Source organism: Lagenorhynchus albirostris, chromosome 20 (assembly GCF_949774975.1).
Source record: "Lagenorhynchus albirostris chromosome 20, mLagAlb1.1, whole genome shotgun sequence".
NCBI classification, from domain to species: Eukaryota; Metazoa; Chordata; class Mammalia; order Artiodactyla; family Delphinidae; genus Lagenorhynchus; species Lagenorhynchus albirostris.
The window spans coordinates 763747-782382 of NC_083114.1; the positions used below are offsets into that span (position 1 = coordinate 763747).

Here is an 18636-nt window from a genome sequence, read left to right on the forward strand (position 1 = left end):
TCCCCAGCCCCTCCGCCCCAGCCCTCCTCCTCTAGGCTCAGCAGCCTGGGCGCCTTCAGTCTGCTCCTGTGGGACTCATCTCAGGAGCCTGTCTGCACCGCTTGCCACTCCTATGAACCAAGTTCTGTTTATTTCTGGTCTTTGTCGAGTCCTGACTTAAGCGCGTCCCATCCCTGAAACACTCTCCGCTGGAACAAGGTGGCCTCCTCGGGCTGCGGCTGCGGAGCCTGGAGCGGCATTTCAGAGCAGCACATGGGGGCTGAGGGGTGAAGGGGGGACAGCTGCTGGCTGTGTGAGCTGCAGCGTCCTGCCCCGCCCCCATCCCGCACATTTCTGTCAGGGGCGCCAACACTAGCCTTTCTACTCCCCCCTTGCCACGTCCTTCCCCTGGCTCCAGGAAGCCACCTGGTGGCCCTGGGCTTCATGGTGCTGCCCATGGGCCGTGTGACCCCTGTGGGTCTGTGCTCCCTTGGGCCGTGTGACCCCTCGTGGGTCTGCTTCCTTGCCCACTGGATACCTGATGTCTCAGGCCTCCTGCTCTGATGGACGTGAGTCTTTGCCAGAAGGAAACTGTCTCTGCTGAGAAGTGATAGGGCTGGGGACAGGGACACTGGCTCCATCTCCTTTACATCTCAGAAGAAAGTGGAGTTCAAGTCCCTTTCTTTATGTCTGTCCTCCTCAGCCCCCCAGCTCTGCCCCTCGGGACTGCTTCTGCTCTGTCTTGCGCCCCTTTCCTGCCGCACTCCTGCCCCAGCAAGGCTCTGCTCTCCGCCCTGAGCTGCCTCTGAGAGGCCTTTCCAGCTCCAACAGTCAGATGGTCCTTGGGTTCTCTGTCCCTCCAGCTCCCCTGATCTTTAGGTACCATCGTATGGGGGACTTCTCCCAGAGTTGCTGCCAGAACTGTCTTGTGCCCCAGGGGTGGCCGTAGCAAAGGCTGCGGTTGGCAGCTTGCTTTCTTCATGAAGCCGGCTGCTGACCTTGCCTTCCAGCCAGCTGCTGACCTCCGTCCTCTGCTGTCTCTGCCTTTCCTGCTCCTGCCTGTCTGAGTCCCGTCGCTTGTGTCATGAGCCTAAAAGGGTCCATTTTCTATGAAGGCAGGGGGATAGAATTGCCCGTGAAAAGTAGCTGGAATATAAGCCAAGTGCAGAAAAGAAAAGAAATTCAGTTCTTGAGTTTAGCATCTTGTCCAGGGTCAGAGCCACAGTCAAGCGGTCTCCCTCTCCTGGGCCCCCCTCCGCAGCAGACCACGTCCTCGGGCCCTGCAGGCTGTGGCCACCTCGGGCCCCTTTGTTCCAGTCCTACCAGCAGGCCTGCCCTCTGGCTTCCGTGGGCCAGACCCTGCTCGTCCCTGTCGGGTGACCTGAGCGCTCGCTTTCTCCTCCACACGGCCTCTGCTGGGGTCCTGTGAGCGCGTCGCCTCCCCAGGCGCTCCCAGCCCCATACCTGCTGTCCTTGTATTCCTGTCACTTACCCCTACTTGAAATGGGATCGTTCTTCGTTCTTTTTATTTCCCTTCATCACCACGAGAGTAAAGTGAACTTTTGTAAAGGTGACATTCTGTCTGTCCTGTTCTTACCTCTGTCCCTGGCACAAAGCAGGGGCTCGGTAAACACCTGTTGTCTGAATCCAGACTTTTGCCTGTGCGTTCTAAGGTGACCCTGGGGTCTTTCAGGCAGGCCTCGAGGGCTTCTCCTCTCTCTCCCTCAGTAGATGTGATTATAACTGTCAAGTGCATCTGGTCAGAGCCCAGAACTTAGGCAGGTGTGAGTACAGCACCAGGTGTGAGTCAGGCAGGCAAGGACGTATTTCCTCCAGCAGTGTCCTCGGTCGGCTCCCAAAGACTGCCGCAAGTCACCAGGAGCAGAGGTCGATACGAGGGACACTGTGCAGGCCCGCAGAAGAACGGGGATAGGGGTGTGGGTGCCGGGCGGGAACCGGGCAAGGCAAAATGTAAAGGTCGGTTTTAGTGGTTCTGCTGATGGGGAAGGAGACTGATTTACTTCAAGGGCTGGAGCTAAGGAAGTGAGCCTCCTGGCCCTGGGGTGGACCCGGCCATTGTGCTCAGCTGCCCCAGTCCTGTTGAAGTCAGAAGGCTCACCTGTCCTGGTTGCTCTTTCGTACGTAATTTGTGCCTGAGGTCACCACACCGTCCAGGAAGATAGTTCTTACGTCGTCCAGGTCTGGCTGAGGTGTGGGGCACTGACCCCTGTACGAGAGGGGAGCAGCAGGGTCCCGGGCCCTGTGCTGCCTGTGTGGGGTGCTTCTCCCGCCCCGGGACGAGGATTGGGAATGGGGAAAGGTAGGGGGCTGGGGGTGAGAGGGTTGAGGTCCGCGCCCGTTGTTCTGTTCTGTGCATGTTGGGGAGGGCCTCACAGGAGGCCACTGTGCGTTGGGTGACTTGGCTGGGCTCCATCCATAGAGCGACCACTTCCACTCAGGGAGCCTGTTGGCCTAAATGCAGTGTTTCTTTTTGCCTGTTTCCCTGCATCGGTTACTGCCGTGCGTGTTTTCACTCCCAAGGTGGGAATCCAAGTTGGCCTGGGCACTGGTTCTTGGGGTATGTATGTGTGTGTACGCGTGTGTGTTCAGATACAGATAACGTAAAACTTACCATCTTGAGCATTTTCAAGTGTGCAGCTCAGTGGCATTAAATACATCACACTGTTGTGTAACTATCACCATCATCCATCTTTGGAATTTTTCGTCTTCCCAGATTGAAACTCCATACCAGTTAAACACTAATATTTGTCCTTTTGTGTCTCGTGTACTTCACTTAACATAATGTTTTCAAGGTTCATCCATTTTGTAGCACGTGTCAGAATTTCAGTCCTTCTTTTAAAATATAATATATTTATTTATTTTTGGCTGCGTTGGGTCTTTGTTGCTGCACATGGGCTTTCTCTAGTTGCGGCGAGCAGGGGCTACTCTTCGTTGTGGTGTGCGGGCTTCTCTTTGTTGGGAAGCACAGGCTCTAGGCGCACGGGCTTCAGTAGTTGCGGCACGCAGGCTCAGTAGGTGTGGTTCTTGGGCTCTAGAGCGCAGGCTCAGTAGTTGTGGTGCACAGGCTTAGTTGCTTCACGGCATGTGGGATCCTCCTGGACCAGGGCTCGAACCCCTGTCCCCTGCATTGGCAGGCAGAGTCTTAACCACTGTGCCACCAGGGATGTCCCATTTATTCCTTTTTATAATGAATAATATTCCATTGTTTGGATAAACCATGCTTTGTTTATCTCAGTGGACACTTGGGTTGTTTCTACCTTTGGGCTCCTGTGCATAATGTTGCTATGTATGTGGGTGTGCAAATACCTGAGTTCCTGCTTTCAGTTCTTCTGGGTATATACCTAGAAGTGGAATTACTAGATGATAAGATGAGTCTATGTTTGATTTTCTGAGGAACTGCCAGACTGTTTTCCACAGTGGCAGCACCATTTTCTCTTCCACCAGCAACGCACCATGGGTTCCAGTTTTTCCACATCCTTGTCAACACTCATTACTTTCAGCTTTTTTAAAAAAATTATAACCATCCTAATAGGTGCAAAGTGGTATCTCATTGTGGTTTTTTGTTTGTTTGTTTGTTTTGCGGTACGCGGGCCTCTCACTGTTGTGGCCTCTCCCGTTGCGGAGCACAGGCTCCGGACGCACAGGCTCAGCGGCCATGGCTTACGGGCCTAGCTGCTCCGCGGCATGTGGGATCTTCCCAGACCGCAGCACGAACCCGTGTCCCCCTGCATCGGCAGGCAGACTCTCAACCACTGCGCCACCAGGGAAGCCCTCATTGTGGTTTTAATTTGCATTTTCCAAATAACTAACGATGTTGCACATCTTTTCATGTGCTTGTTGACCATTTGTATGTCTTCTTTGGAGAAACGTCCATTCAGGTCTTTAGCTCATTTATTTTTAAGAAAATTTATTTTGTTTATTTATTTTATTTTTGGCTGCATTGGGTCTCTGTTGCTGCACGCGGGCTTTCTCTAGTTGGAGCGAGCGGGGGCTACTCTTCGTTGCATTGCGTGGGCTTCCCATTGCAGTGGCTTTTCTTGTTGCAGAGCACGGGCTCTAGGTGCGTGGACTTCAGTAGTTGCAGCACGCAGGCTCAGTAGTTGTGGCTCACGGGCTTAGTTGCTCCGCGGCATGTGGGATCATCCCGGACCAGGGCTCAAACCCATGTCCCCTGCATTGGCAGGCAGATTCTTAACCACTGCACTGCCAGGGAAGTCCCTTTAGCTCATTTATTAATTGTCTGTGTTTTTGCTGTTGAGTTGTAAGGGTTCTTTATGTATTCTGGATATTAATCCTTTATCAGATATGTGATTTGCAAATGTTTTCTTCCATTCTGTGGGTTGCCTTTTTACTCTCTTCATTGTGTTCTTAGATGCACAGAAGTTTCTAATTTTGATGGAGTCCAGCTTATTTTTTTTGTTGCCTGTGCTTTTGGTGTCATGTCCGAGAAGTCATTGTCAAATCCACTGTTATAAAGCTGTTGCCCTTGGTCTTCTTCTAAGAGGTTTATAGTTTCTGCTTTTACATTTGGGTGTTTGATCCAGTGTGAGTCAGCTGTCATGTGTGGTATAGCAGGCACCTGGCTCTTGTGCAGTGCTGTTGCCGTGCTGGCTGCGTGGGGAGAGCTGTCCTTCCCTGCGCTCCCAGCCCCATCTGAGGAGTAGGTGGGCCTTGGCCAGGAGCCTGAGGGCGGCCCAGCCAGCAGCCAGTCCTGCCCCGCAGGTGTGGGAAGGAACTTCCTGGCATCGGCAGCAAGTGGAAAGGGTCCTTGTGTTTTTTTCTTCCTTAAGAAGTAAGTTTCGCTGACCCTACCAATGCCCCGTGAAGGCAAGGAGTTTGCTGGTCGACAAAGCCCAGAACGGGTCATCACCGCCGTCTCCCCCAGACCACGGCACTTGTGCGACGTTGGGCTCCTCGGCCCTCTCCTCTTCCAACAGCTACCAGGCTGCCGCCCCAGCGGGCCTGTCCTGCGTCCTGTGGGCCCCTCTGTGCTGAGTCCATGGAGGCCCACGCTACCCCTGGATGGACCCAGGGCCGGATCTTGGAAGGGGGCCTCCTGGGGACGGGAGCAGCTGCTCATGTGTCGTCTCCAGCAGACGCGTGTCGTCAGAGCCGGGAGACTGAAGTTGGCCCTCAGGCTGCTCCACTGAGCTGCCCTGCTCTTCCTGCGGTTGAGGCCATGCAGAGGTAGCTGAGGAGCCGGGCACCTGGGCTTCAGTCCACCTGCCGCCCTGGGCCTCTGTCACCTTCCAGGCCTGGGCTGGAGGCCATGGGCGAGGAGTGCTCCTCCCGCAGGACCCTGACTGGGGCCAGGACTAGCTGGCCGCAAGCCCTCCTTGTTATTTTCCACGTTTGCGCAGTGTTTTGTTTTGTTTTTAGGTATACAGGTCATTGTCTTTTAGTGTATTCGCAGGGTTGTGTATGACCATCACCACAGTCTAATCTGAGAACTGTTTTCACCGCCCCCTCCAAAGAAGCTCTGCACTCCTCAGCTGTCACCTTCAGTCCTCCCCAGCCTTGTCGTCCTTCTGTCTCTCTGTGTACTCTGGACATGTGTTGTAGATGAGATCATTGCAGTGTCACCACCCCATCTCTTGCCTTTCTACTCTGTCGTCTGCAACTTGCTACAGTTCTGGACCCAGGGCTGGTGGCCACAGAGCAGGGCCCTGGGCTCCTGGAGGCGGGGTTCCCTTTCTGGGCCCTGCATCTCCCTCCAGCTAACTCCTCTCCCTCAGGCTCCTCAACTGTGGAGGACTTGTCACTGTGGCCTTTGCACTTGTGTCCCCTGCTGTCTGCTTAACAAACATGAGATTTGGTAAGATTGGGTATTCCTATTTTATAAATAAAGTGTAACTTCTTTACAAACAAGGCATAAATATTTATGCAATATAAACTTAGACGGGTTGGTTTGTTTCGTCTGTCATTAGAAAATGTGCACTGAAGCTCATTTTGGGCAGTGCCAGCGTAGGTATGTGGAGGAGAATCCAGTTAGTTTTATCCAGGCCCGTGCGTGGACCAGGGACTACACACAGGGCCCTCCCCTCCAGAGGGGACAGGGCGACCATCCTGGCGGTGAGGGAGGTAAGGCAGGCGCTTCCGGCAGGGAATGGCCGTGCAAGAGGTGACCTGTTCAGCGAGTGGCCGCAGTTGCCTAGACCTGCGGGCAGGGACAGGAGGGGAGGCCGGAGTGGTCAAGGACCTCAGGCTCGGGGCGGAGGGCTTGGGCCCAAGGCTGTAGGAGCAGCTGAGGTGAGGAGGTCTGGCGAGGCCTGGGCTCTTCCCGGGGAGCTGGCCGAGGAGCCGAAGCCACAGAGCCGCCACTGAACAGACCCCAGGCTCGGGGCTCCCACCTTCCTGACTTGATTCGAGGGGGATGCAGCCCTCACAGCTGGACCCCCTGCTCCAGGGAGCCCACGGGGAGGAGGGTGGGGATGCTGCACCGGGGAGGGGGTCGGTGCTGGGCAGAGGGCAGAGCCCTGCCTCCCCGCACCTTCCCCCAGCTCCCCCTGCAGAGTGTGGCTGGGGAACCAGAGCTAGATCTTCCCCAGGGCCTTAAGATGGGGGCTGACGAGGCACGGAGGATAGGCGTGAGCTGCTCGCCACCCTCGGGTAAACCCCTTGGTGTGGCCCATCATTTTTAAGAGCCATTTGTTGGTCACCTTAGGGCCAGCAGGCAGGAGGCCAGGCTTTCCCTCCCGTCTCAGGGACAGGATGAGGCCTGGAGGTCCCTCCCGCCCAGCAGGTCAGCTCTCTCCCTTCACCCCGTGGCCCCCTCTGTGCCCCAGGGTAGGAGGCACACGTGGCCAACACTTGCATCCCTTCTTCCCGTGGCAGCACTCAGGGAAAATGCAGTGACTTAACGTCTCCTCTCCGGGTCATAAGGTGACTCCATGTTTAACTTTTTGAGGAACTTCCACACTGTTTTCCACAGCAGCTACTCCATTTTACCTCTGGAGTGGGCATACTGTTACTCCCACTTTACACCTGTGGAAGCTGAGGCTCACAATGTACAAGTTGCCCAAGGTCACAGAGGTGGTGGCGGCACAGTTAGGATTCTGGTCCAAGGCTGGGGCTCCTCTTGGCCAGTGGGTTCTGGAAACCTAAGGCCCAGAGTCTAGCTTAGCCCCTCCAATCTCTGCGGGGAGGAGGGGGCTGGGAGTGAGGTCGGTGTTTGGCACCAGCACTCCCTCCTGTCCTGGGGTGATGGGCGGTCAGGTGGCAGGTCCCCTGTGCCATAGCCCCTAGCCTGGCTGGCCAAGCATCCTCCAGGGCAGTGAGTTGGAGCAGGCAGGTTCACACTGGAGATCTAAGGGGCAGGGAGGGTGCAGAGTCAGGGCTCCCTGGGAGGAGGTCAGGTGACAGCAAGGACACAGACCCGACGCCTGGGGACTGGCAGTGAGACTGTGGGCACAGCTTGGCCTGGGCTGCTCTGCAGGATGGCTGTGAGCCCCCTGTGGACCACGACGTGGAACATGGGGGAAGCTCACAGCACGACTGGGCACAGCTGGCTGCTGGCAACCAGAGGAACGGGAGGAAGGAAGTTCTGCTGGGCGGGCACCTCCTGTAGCCTCTTGTCCACCCCCACTGCTCCGGGGCCCTGGCCGAGATTGGCAGAGGCCTCTCTGAGCTGCTGGGTCCGGGCAGGGGCTGGGCTCACTCCGGGTCCTGGTGGGATCGTGATCTCATGGGTGCGCCTCAAGACCCCTTTTCCAAGAGTCTTTACAGTTTCTTTGGGGAACCTGGGCTTTGGGGATATCCATCCGGAGAGTGCTGGTTGCTGGGCTGGACTGTGGCCTGGGTGGCGCTTGGGGCGGTCACCAGCGCTGCCTCTTGAGAGAAGGACTCATGGTGCGCTAGGCTTGGGGCTCTGTGGACAGCTTGGCGGGAGTGGGAAGAGCCAGGAGACGGCCTCTGTGAGCCTGACCAGCACCTGCTTCTCCAGGGACGTGGGGCTCTGGGGGCGCCTGCAACTGGGTGAGGTGCTCCCCAGGACCACCTCGCTTCTGTAGAGGACTCAGGTCCCACCTCCTCAATCCCAAAGAAAGGATGTGGGCTCTGCTTGGACCGGGCTTGAGTGGCCTAAGCAAGCTAGGACCTCAGACAGTGGACGGGGTTGGGCTCCCTTGAGAAGTACCTTCCGCCCTTGAGAGTGCTTCTTTGCCCTTTGCTTCTGTGGGTCTCCATTTTCCCCTCTGACTAGGGGAGTGAGGGGTAAAATGGCGGATTCCCATCCCATCTGAGTCTCGCCTTCGAGCTGCCTCCCCTCTGGGTCTGCAAGCACAGCTGCCTGGTGGGACGGTCCTGCTGAAAGGTCTCAAGGGCCCTTCCCTGTGTTTCTGTCCAACTTTCCTCTTCTTTTTCTCAGGCTCTCAGAAGCTCACTGCTTCCCAAACTTCCAGGATCCGGCAAGAAATGGACAAGGGCTGTTTTCCCTGAATGGCACCTGCTTGGGCCGAGGGTGGGGGTGAGGCTGCTGCTCAGGAGTTTCCTGAGTGGGCCTCTTGTGAGTCAGCGAGCAGACGACAGGCAGGAAAGCTGGCTTCTCGGTAGAGTGTGGTCACATCCCCAGACAGAGGCCCTTGTCTTGTGCTCTCCTGCTTGGCCACCTCATTCTTAGAGGATCTTCAGCCCTGTCGCAGCTCTGCCATCTTAGCTGGTGCAGTGTGGAAGCCAGAGGAGGATCAGAGGCCCCCAGATGGCTGGAGGGCCGTCCAGTGACATTGCCGGGTGAGGACTGAACCCATAACTTGGCAACACAGCCGCATCGGTTGGCCCTCCAACAGCCATTCCTTTTTTGGAAAGTGAAATGAGCAAAACTAGGTGATGCCCAGCCCTGGGGAAGGCCTGGATTCCTAACTTCTTGAATTGCAGGATGAGGGCCGGGAGCTCGCTGGACTGGGCTGGTTTCTCTTTTGACAGTGCCAGGGGTGAGGGCTGCATTACAGCCTAGGTACTCGCCCTGGCTCTCCCAGCACCAGGGCCGCCTAGCCAGGAAAGGGGTTGTTATATGGAGTGTGCTCTCTTCTCTCCCCAATGCTGAGCATGCAGGTGGGTGTGCTCTGCTCCTGGACAGAGGTGGGGAGGGTCAGACCTCAGCCTGGGACTCCCTGGAGACCCTTGGTTGAGTCTGCCCGAGCTGTGAGTGCGAGAGATGCAATTGAAGGCAGAGCAGTGAAGGGGCAGGTGCGGGTGATGGGAGCGGTCAGTGAGCGCGCAGCGGTGTGCGGGTGCTGCCTCTTCCCCTGGGTGGCGCTGTTGAGACCCCGAAGGAGCCGTCACGGGCAGGTCCCTGTGAACCTGGACCGGTTTGCCAGTTCTCCCTTCTGTTGATGACCGCTGTTTACTCTCTGCTCCCTCTCCTGCTTGTGTAACAGGATTAGATAATGCCCGCCTTGTGGTAAGCCACATTTAAGGAAGCAGGAAAGAGGTTGTAACTGGAAGATCCTGACACAGAGGTGGTAAAGAAACTTCCATGTCCTTCAGCCCTAGCTTGTTTTGTTTTTGCCTTTCATTGGCCTTTCTGAAAGCTTTTCCGGAAGGAGGTAGAGCCTTCGTGTCAGGGAGAGGTTGCCAGAAGTCTCATGGTGCAGTTGGTGAGTGAGTCCTGTGACCACACGGAGCTGCAGGGCCGGCAGGGAAACCTCACCTGGGAACCTACTCACTGTGCAGAAGGGGCCAGTGAGCAGCTTGGTACCCCGAGCCCTGGAGCAGTGGTCTCTAAAGAGGAACGTGTGCCTCCAGGGGGCCCACTACGTGGTCTAGTGAGAAGAAAACTCTAGAACTTTTGGTGATGTCTTTTATGGTTCCCATTGAACTTACCTGTGTGTATTGTGTGTGTAACAGACGGGTAACTCTTCAGGGCCGTGCGCCTGTGCCGGCAGCATGGTGGATGAAGGAGGAAGAGCCCCTCTGCTCCTGTCCGGCTCTCTCAGGAAAGGAGTGCACCAGGCGCGCCTGTGCTTTCAGCTCGTGCCTTACTCCTCGTGGCATCAGGGTCCTCCCTGAGGACCTGCCTCATAGAGGCCGTGTGCCTTGTCAGGGCCAGCGGGGATTGAGTGTTCCCGCCTGCGGGAGTCTGGCTCCAGAGAGGGCAGAGGTCGCCACCCAGAGACGGTTCCGAAGGGCACTGGCACGATGCCGGGGAAGGCCCAGTGTTAGACCCTCTGAAGGGAGCAGGGGCTGGGGCCGGGGCAGGAAGTGGGGGAAGACACACTCATCCGGGGTGGGGAACCCAGGCCACCTCCCTTGTCCGCTGCTCCCAAGGGACCCCCTCTGCTTGGTTGAGGACAACCCACCCAAGCTCCGTTTCCCAGCTCAAGGGCCGTCCAGGAGCCCCCAGGAGAGATGCTACCAGGTCACTTCACTCAACAAGGGCACTAGGCTTGGCGTGGGTGTGGCCCCTTGTCATGTCCCCACCTGGGGGGCAGTTCGGAGACGGGACACACTTTGAATACACAGCAAGGGTGCATGCTATTTCCCTGTTGTGGGCTCACGGCCAGCCCTCCTGCCCTGCCACCTCCCTTCTGAGCTGGGCCCAAGGAGGACAGGCTGATCCCAGAGGCCCCCCACAGAAAGGCTTCTGGAAGCCAGGGAGCTTAGTCCTTCCCCTGCGGTGGCCCAGCAAGCCCGCGGCCACGTCAGGGCCAGAACTCGGGGAACCCAGTGCCCCTTGGGTCTGGCTCCTGGGGTCGGGCCCCAGTGGATAAGAAGGGAGGTGGCGGTGGGTCAGAAGAGCTCGGGGCCCCCCTCCTCTGCTGGCAGGTGGGAGGGAGGGAGCACGGACGAGGCAGCCCCTAGTCCAGCAGCCACCATTGCCTTTTCTCCCTGCTGCTCCTCCAGGACCTGGGAAGCGCCGAGCGCTTGGGGAGGGCTCCGTGGGGCAGCTGGGGGAGCTGGCAGCTGCCCTGGAGGTGGAGGTGGGAGTCGGAGCTGGGGCTCGTCTCCCTGTGAGAGCCCTCAGCGGGGTCTTTGCACCTGGTGTGGTGGCAGCCATGGCCACCTGCCTCCCCCGCCCATAAGCCTCCTCATGTTTGGGGGAGGTCCTCACCCTTCCCCTCAGTAGGAACTTCTTAGAACCATCTTTTCTCATTTCTGGGTTTCTCTCCCTGATATCAGTGTCTAATAGCCTAGCTGATAGAAAAGAGGGGGGAAGTTGTTATTCTGGCCCTGGCCAGGCAGCCTGGCGGTGCTCCTCATGGGCAGCCCTGGAGGTGGCCTGCCTGCCCCACAGCCCGCCATCAAGATGTGCTTCTCTCTGGCCCCCTCTTGCCTCTAAAAGTAACCTTGCTATTTTGAAACTACCTCCTCCGGAGCTTTTCTCCCTGCTTTCCTGGATCAGTCACCCTCTGAGACCAGGCTCCTGGCTGCCTCTGTCGTCCCAGCTGTCTTAAAGGAGTGTCTCCTGCCTGTCCCCACCCCCCAGCCCCCCGCCCTCCTCCAGGACTAGCTGGGATGTTGTTCTCCAGTGGGAAGGAATGTCCAGCTGGATATCCTCTGAGAAGAGCAGGCCTGTCACCGCTGCTCCCTGGAGATGGGTCAGTGGGAAGGCGGGCTGTGAGGGCCGGGCCGAGGCAGTGCACACCCTGTCCTCTGCTGTAATCAGCTGTCTGCACAGCTGTGAGAGGTCCAGGTGACTGAGGAGAAGCACAGAGGGTCAGAAAGGACCGTGGGATGCAGGGACACTCCCTGCTGCCTTCCTCTGCCCCCAGAGTGACTGACTCCCTGCCCCATCTTCTTCCTCTCGCAGCCCACAACCCTCCCTCAGGGCACCATCAACATGAACCAGTGCACAGACGTGGTGGATGGGGAGGGCCGCACGGGCCAGAAGTTCTCCCTGTGCATTCTGACCCCCGAGAAGGAGCACTTCATCCGGGCAGAGACCAAGGAGATCATCAGCGGGTGAGTTCGCTCTGCACGTCTTGGGAAGAGGGGCCCCCGCCTGCCAGCAGCTCTTTGGACCAGGACTCTTAGGCACGACAGCTGGCGTTGCCCTCACTTTCTGCCCCGTGTGTCTCCTCTTCTGAGTCCCTCTCTTCACCCACACTGGCCTCACCCTCCACCCACCTTTGCTTCATCCCCATGTCCACACACTCGCCAGGCTGCCCCTGCATGTCCTGCTCCCCCAGCGGCCTCCCTCTGCTGGCGCTGGCGCATCTTCCCAGCCTCTCTCTGGGGTCTGCGCTCCATTCTCACTGCGCTCCAACCATCTATCGCTCAGCCACGAGGGGCTCAGTTTCCAGAGCTCATCCGACCTCGCCTCCCTCCTGCCTGAAAGCCCCTGGGGCCCTTCTCAGCCCCGCAGCCTTTGCCCCCACCGCCCTGTCCCTCCTTGCTGAGCTGCTTGTCACCGCACGCCCCCTGCTGCCTCTCCCCAGCTCCTCGCCTTCGTTCCCGCCCTCCCCTCGGTCTGCAGTGACCCTCTGTCCCCAAAGCTGTGACGTCTCTGGGAAGCCCTCCACTGCGACGCATGTGGCTCCATCAGCTGGCGCTCATAAAGGGCGGGGCTTGTCTGAGTGGAGGAGGCCTGTGTCTCCCTCGTGTGCCCCGTGCCTGCCTATGGGAGTCACCGCAGGGTGACCGCACGCACTGCCTTCCTCAGCCGAGGGGAAGGGACAGAGTTCTGGGTCACCTGCTCCCCCAGCATGCCTTGGCAAGAGGCTTGGGGAAGCCCTAGGAAGTAGAGGGGCCCAGATTTTCAGGCAGCCAATAGGCCAGCGGGCTGAGCTCTGTGCTCTGAGCCCTGCCACATCTGCCTTCTGGGAGCCCTGCTCCTGGGGCACCTGCCACCAGTCCTGTGCACCCAGCCACACACAGTACGTGACACGGTTCGTGACACGGTACGTGACATGGTACATGACAGCGAGCAGGTGCCCCGGCCCTGCCGGGAGCTTGGGTGCTGGGTCATGCAGAATCCCGTCATCCTTTAAGGTGAAAGTGAAAAAGTGAACCAGAGGGGTTGGGGGACTGGGCTGATTATTACAGCACAGAAGACAGAGAATTAGAATGTCAGACACTTTGCTTTCAACAGATTGAAGGCTGCTGAGAGCCCTGGCCTGGGGTTCAGGGCTTCAGCTGCAGCCTGCCCAAGGCTGCTGAGTGAGAAACTGAGAGTGTGGCCAGGAGACCCTGTTCTTGCTGAGGTGGGCGTGGAGCAGGGGCCAGACTCGTGCTGCCAAGGGGCTCAGAGGCCCCCTCCGGGGTGCCAGCTCACCCCAAGTCCTCTTCTCCTGGGCAGAGGCAGGTTTGCGTTTCTGACTCTAGGGCCTAACAGAAGGACCACTTTCACTGCTTCTCCTTAATCCTCGTCTTAGAACCTTGTGGTTTAAGAGTGTAAAGGGTTTTACAAGCCCTCGTTCTGCGGTTGGGAGACTGAGGTCCAGGACATGAAGGGAGCCTAGTCACTCCAGGGGTGAGTGACAGCACGGAGCCATTTGCACGTCCTGGTTCACACTTGCTGCCATGGCCTTGTCTGGCAGGCACGCCTGGCCGAGGTTCCATTGCCCAACTGGATTCCTTGAGGAGATCTGTTCCCCGCCACTTGGGAGCTGGGTCCTAGGGAGGGGTCTGGGTGACGTTGGATGGGAAAGGGGTGTCTGAGGTCCCCAGGACAACAGGGAGCATGTGAGCTGGGGCCCAGGTCAGTGATGTAGTGGCGTGCCATGTGGTCTCTGGCCTCTCTGATGGGACCCTCCGTCAGGCACTTGGCAGGGTCCTTGGCTCAGTCCCTGAGCCCCTTTCCCACAGTCACTCCTATATGCATGTACAGGGCCTGCCATTCCTGTGCAGCGTGGGTAGACAAGGTCATTAGCGGGTGAGATACCAGCTGTGTGTCCTGGGGGTCCTGAGGCTGGAGCCTAGTGTCGTGGCTTGGTGGCAAACCCAGAGCCGGAGCCAGTTACCTGACACTCTTCCCCTCCCCTCATCCTGGGCTGGGCCTCGCTGCTTCCTGCCCAGTGCGAGGGCTCCTGCAACCCTGGGGACAGACTGTGTCTGCATCTTCTCTCCCTCCTCTGCCCTGCCCTTGGCCTCCTGGGTCTGAGCGCCTGGCAAGGCTCCTTGCTGGGTAACCTCATCTGTGGGCTCTGGGGCCCCCACATGGGTCCCTAAAGAGGTGCTGACTTCAAGGGAGAGGAGTAGAGAACAGTCCCTTCTGCCTTCTTTCCGGGGTCTTCTCTGAATGGAGACCCCCGGATGGCCAGAGGCAGCCGCGTCTGTCCCAGAGCTGATGGCGAGAGTCTCTTTCCCTGTCCCCTCACAGCAGGAGGTGCCGCTCCACCTGGCTCTTCAGAGGAGGTGAGATTTGGCAGGAGTTGGCAAGGGGGCTCTTCAGTGCCTCTGGCGGGGCTGGGTCCCAGCTGCCCCTCCTCTCCATACCGCTGCCTTTGAGCTCTGCCCTCAGAGTTGAGGGGCCCCTCTACCGTGTCCCTGGCGCCCACATTCACCACCAGCCGCGTGTGTTCATTCCCCGCACTCATCTCTTTCCTGGGTGTATTTCAACGTCTGTAACCCATCTGGGTAGCACCAGACACATGCTGCTGGGCTGCTGTGAGGAACCCCAGTATGGGGGACACGGCCCATTATCTGTGCCTGGACTGGGCATCCCCCAACCTCTGGCCACGGCACCGCTGAGTGGGGCAGGCCGGGCCCACCCTCGCCCTGCGCTCCATCCCTGAGTCTCCGGGGGCTCCACTTAGTCAGCAGCGTAGCCGCGGGGCAGATCTTCTCTCCTTTCCCGTGAGGCCCTGTCCTGCGAGGTGCACAGGTTTGCCCAGCTCGTTAGTGTTGCCATTCAAGAGCGACTGGGCCAGCGTGCAGAGGCTCCGGGCACCCCGAAGGCTCTGCCCCTCCCTGCCACGGCCCCCGCTCCTGGGGCCCTGCGGGATGAGGTGACTTTGCCGAGCAGTCTCTCCTCCCCTCCCCTCCCTTCCCCGGTAAAGCTTGAAGAGGGGCCCTCAGCAGGCGTGGTTCCTTGGTGTGAACTTCCCAGAGGAAATTCAGCCCCCGTGGCAGGCTAGAAAGCAGGTCTCTTAACCCCGCAAGCACGCGAACTCCTTAGGTTACCTGAAGGAAGGCCTTGGAGAGTGCTCGTCTGCTGCTGTGCAGATTCAGCCGTGGCCTCCTTTCTTGCTTCGAGGACCACAGGCGCAGGACCTGTGCGTCAGGTCTGCACAGTGCAGGGATTGTTCATTCTCTCAGCAAACTGAGAATGCCCTGCTCTTGCTGGGCTGGGCCTCACCTCGGATGCTGGGATGCCCCACACCCAATCCTGCTCTCCCAGCTGACAGCTGTCAGCAGCACAACCAGCACAGCCCCCTAGGCTGTCCCAGAAGCCGGCTATGACCAGCCTCCACCCCGCCCCCCCCCCCGCCCCCCCGCAAATGAAAGAAGCACCTCTGAGAACTAAAGACCAGAGCCCTTCTCCCTGCCCCAGGCTTGGGGTGCCGGTCATTGCTACAGCCAGGGCCCTGACCGTGCAGACCCTGCCTTGTACAGCAGCTCAGCCAGCGCCACCAGGTCGTCAGCCTAGGCTGGCAGCAGGCCCAACACGGACCCTGGGGTTCTGGGAAGAAGTGGCCCAGTGTCTCCTGCAGTACCTTCCCCTGTGGAGAAAGCACTGGGGCTGCCCTTCGCCACCACACCTCCTTCTTTCCCCTTCCTCCAACCTTCCCAGCTATTACGAAGCTCCAGTGAGGCAAGCAGTGGTCATGTCATGGCCTAATCCAGCCCCTGGCGTCAGAGACCAGGAGACAGAAGCCCAGAGGCCTGGGAGCCACCTGGGGTCATGGTTTGGGGGTGGCAGAGCCAGATCTGAATCCAAGCCTCCTGCCTCATTCCCTGTTCTTCCCACGCTCCCCCGTGGCCTTCCCTGCTGCTGGTCCAGCATGTGGGCCCTGGTATGGGTCCCTGGACAGGGTCCCTGGGCAGCTCTGCTGGGCCTTCCCCAAAACCGAGGTGCCCAGCGCCCTCCCTGTGCAAGTCGGGCCCAGAGGTGAGTGAATGAGTCTCGGAGGTCAGATGCGCAGCCCCCTGAAGTGACCCGCTGTGGGGAAGTTCAATAGCAGAGTCCCGGGTTCCTTCCTCGAGTGGAGTCCAGGCCCCAGAGAAAGGTCAGTAGTAGAAACAGTGCCGAGTCCTTGGCAGGGGCCTGCGGTCAGGCCTCCCGCCGCACCAGCGTGGAGCCCGCCCCATCTCCAGGCCTGAAGGGCCTCCCCGCCTGCGCTGTGGTCATCGTGGGGTCAGCGCCTGGGAGTGGCCTCGGCTCAGTCTGTGCTCGTCCCGGCTGCGCTGCTGGGTTTCCTGCCCCGGCAGTGACAGCTCTGATCTGAGTGGTGCTCTGCCTTGCTCTGGTGCCTGGAGGCTGGGTGGGCACCGGCGGGGTCCTGGTCCCTGAGAGCAGGTTCTGACTGGCGCTCCCCCCTCCTCTTTCCCCAGCTGGCTGGAGATGCTCACGGTCTATCCCAGGACCAACAAGCAGAACCAGAAGAAGAAGCGGAAGGTGGAGCCCCCCACACCACAGGTGAGGGCGGGGCTGCCAGCTGGCATCCCCTTGGTGGAGCTGGGGCAAAGAGAGTGCGCCCTAGGAGGTTGGGGGGCTTCAGTACCCAGCCTAGAATAGGGCGCAAGGGAAAGGGGTCACGTCAGGGGTGAGGTGGCCATCAGCCCTGGGGTCCTTTCCTTCCTTCTGTTGGTCTGTGAGCTGCACACTCCTCTCCGAGCCACAAGGCAGGACCCCTACTGGGAGGGGGTGGCCTGCTGTGGAGCTGCCCCCAGAGGCATCCACCCTGCAGGCAGGGGGTTCGCAGCAGTAGCACAGTGCCTGTCCCTCCCCCGACCGTCCTGCCAGCTGCTGGGGAGCCGGGAGGAAAGGTTTCAGCTCAGCTCCACTTCCCACACAGAGATGATTCTGCAGACAGCAGGCTGAACAGGGGGGCTGGGCAGGGGGGTCCTAGAGTGTCCCAGCCAAGTGAGGGGCTCTTGAGGGGCCCCACTTATGCTCTGGGTTGACCATAAATGGAAAACACTGGCACTGGCCTTGATTTTGTGCCTCTGCCTCAGATCCCATGAGACCAGAGTGGGAGGTGGCTGGGGTGGTCCCACCAGGTCCAGCCCTTCCCTCCCTGGCTGGCCTGTAGGGGCTCAGGGCACTGGAGGGATTCAGGGACTCAGTGAGCTGATTTGCAAAATGGGCCTGTGGAAGTCTAGTTCTCGGCTACCCGTGTGTGTGGAAGGAAGTACTGGGCCCGTCCTGGGTGCTCAGTGCAGTTGACCCTGGAACACATGGGCTTGAGCTCTGTGGGCCCACTTTATGTGGGTTGTTTTCAATAGTAAATCCTGCAGGACTACACGGTCCGCGGTTGGTTGGAACCGCGGATACAGAGAGCTGACTCTAAGTCGTGCTGGATATTTGACCGCTCAGAGGGGGCAGCGCTCCAACCCCTGCTTGTTCAAAGGGCCAACTGTACATGTGATTCCTTTCCTCTCTGCCCCAAACTTTCCTGTTACTCAGTTGTCTTGCCTGATTGAGCCTCACAGCACCCCTGAGAGTGAACAGGATAGTGATCGGGGGTCCCGTGAGCATCTCACAAGCCCCAGAGCCTGACAGCCCTCCCGTGGAGAACCTGGCTACCCTCTGGGGCTCATCAGTCCCTGCTGGCTCCTCTGGGCTTCCCTGGGTGACAGAGGTCTGGGCAGGAGAGGGAGGTGTGTGCTGGCCCGGTCCCCTTTCTCCTGCACGCCCCCTCAGACTCCCCTGGCCACGCCTGCTCTGGGCTGCTGCACAGGCCCTCCTGCTGATGGAGTGTGGCCCCGGCCTGCTCTCAGCCGATGGTCCTTGTCTGCCTTCTGCCCACCCTCCCCGAAGGGTCCCAGGCCAGCATCCCCCTGGAGGGTAGTGTCCCTGGCAGGAAGTCGGCAAAATGGAATTGCACGCGTTCCTAGAGACAGAAGGTGGAGCTTCCTGCTGGGGAACAGCAGACACACAGGCAAATCCCCCAAAGCTTCCTGATTTGAGAGAAAACCCCAGGCGGAATAAGGGTGTTTAGAGTTCCATCGCGTTTCCATAGCGATGCCTTGGAAACAGTGTTGGAGCAGAGCTCCTGCCTCCAAATAAGGCAAATACACATACAGAAGGCACTTTCAACCAGGCCGGGGAATTTGGTTGTGTCCCTGCTTCCCAGTTGTCCCTTCCCCTGTGACATCCTCTCCCCGCAAATGCTGCTTCACATTTTGGGTTGGTAGCGGGAGCCATGTGATTGCAGGGTGGGGAGATCACCCTCTTCCCTGAGGGTCTCTTAGAGCCCAGGGTACTGAGGTCCCAGCCTCCTCTGCTCGACCTACGGCAGGCAGGGTGTCTCTTCCTTCTGCCCTGGCTCCCCTGAGCATCCCATTCAAGGCTGCTGATTTCTGGAGGCTGTGAGCCTTCATCAGGGACAACCCCCTGTCAGTCAGTCTCGTGGAGGGCTGTGGGGCCTGTCCAGAGGAGACTTGGGTCCGGGGGGCGGGGGAGGGTCTCTGGGCAGGCCTCCCCTCCGCAGCCCAAGATGCAGCTGTGGGAAAAGCCTAATGCCTTAGGGGCCCCCATAGAGACAAGAACCCAAGACCCCATACCTAGCCTTTTTCTCATGGCCCCGGAGTTTG

At 58.9% G+C, this 18636-nt stretch overlaps 1 protein-coding gene across 3 annotated transcripts in view; it reads left to right on the forward strand.

Moving 5' to 3' along the window:
• MPRIP (myosin phosphatase Rho interacting protein) overlaps positions 1–18636 on the forward strand; it is a 129409-nt gene that overhangs the window by 68305 nt on the left and 42468 nt on the right. For all 3 annotated transcript variants that reach the window (XM_060134581.1, XM_060134580.1, XM_060134579.1), the window contains exons 4-5: positions 11747–11898; positions 16432–16516. In XM_060134581.1, the coding sequence (XP_059990564.1) occupies positions 11747–11898; positions 16432–16516 (237 nt within the window). The remainder of the gene's footprint in view (positions 1–11746; positions 11899–16431; positions 16517–18636) is intronic.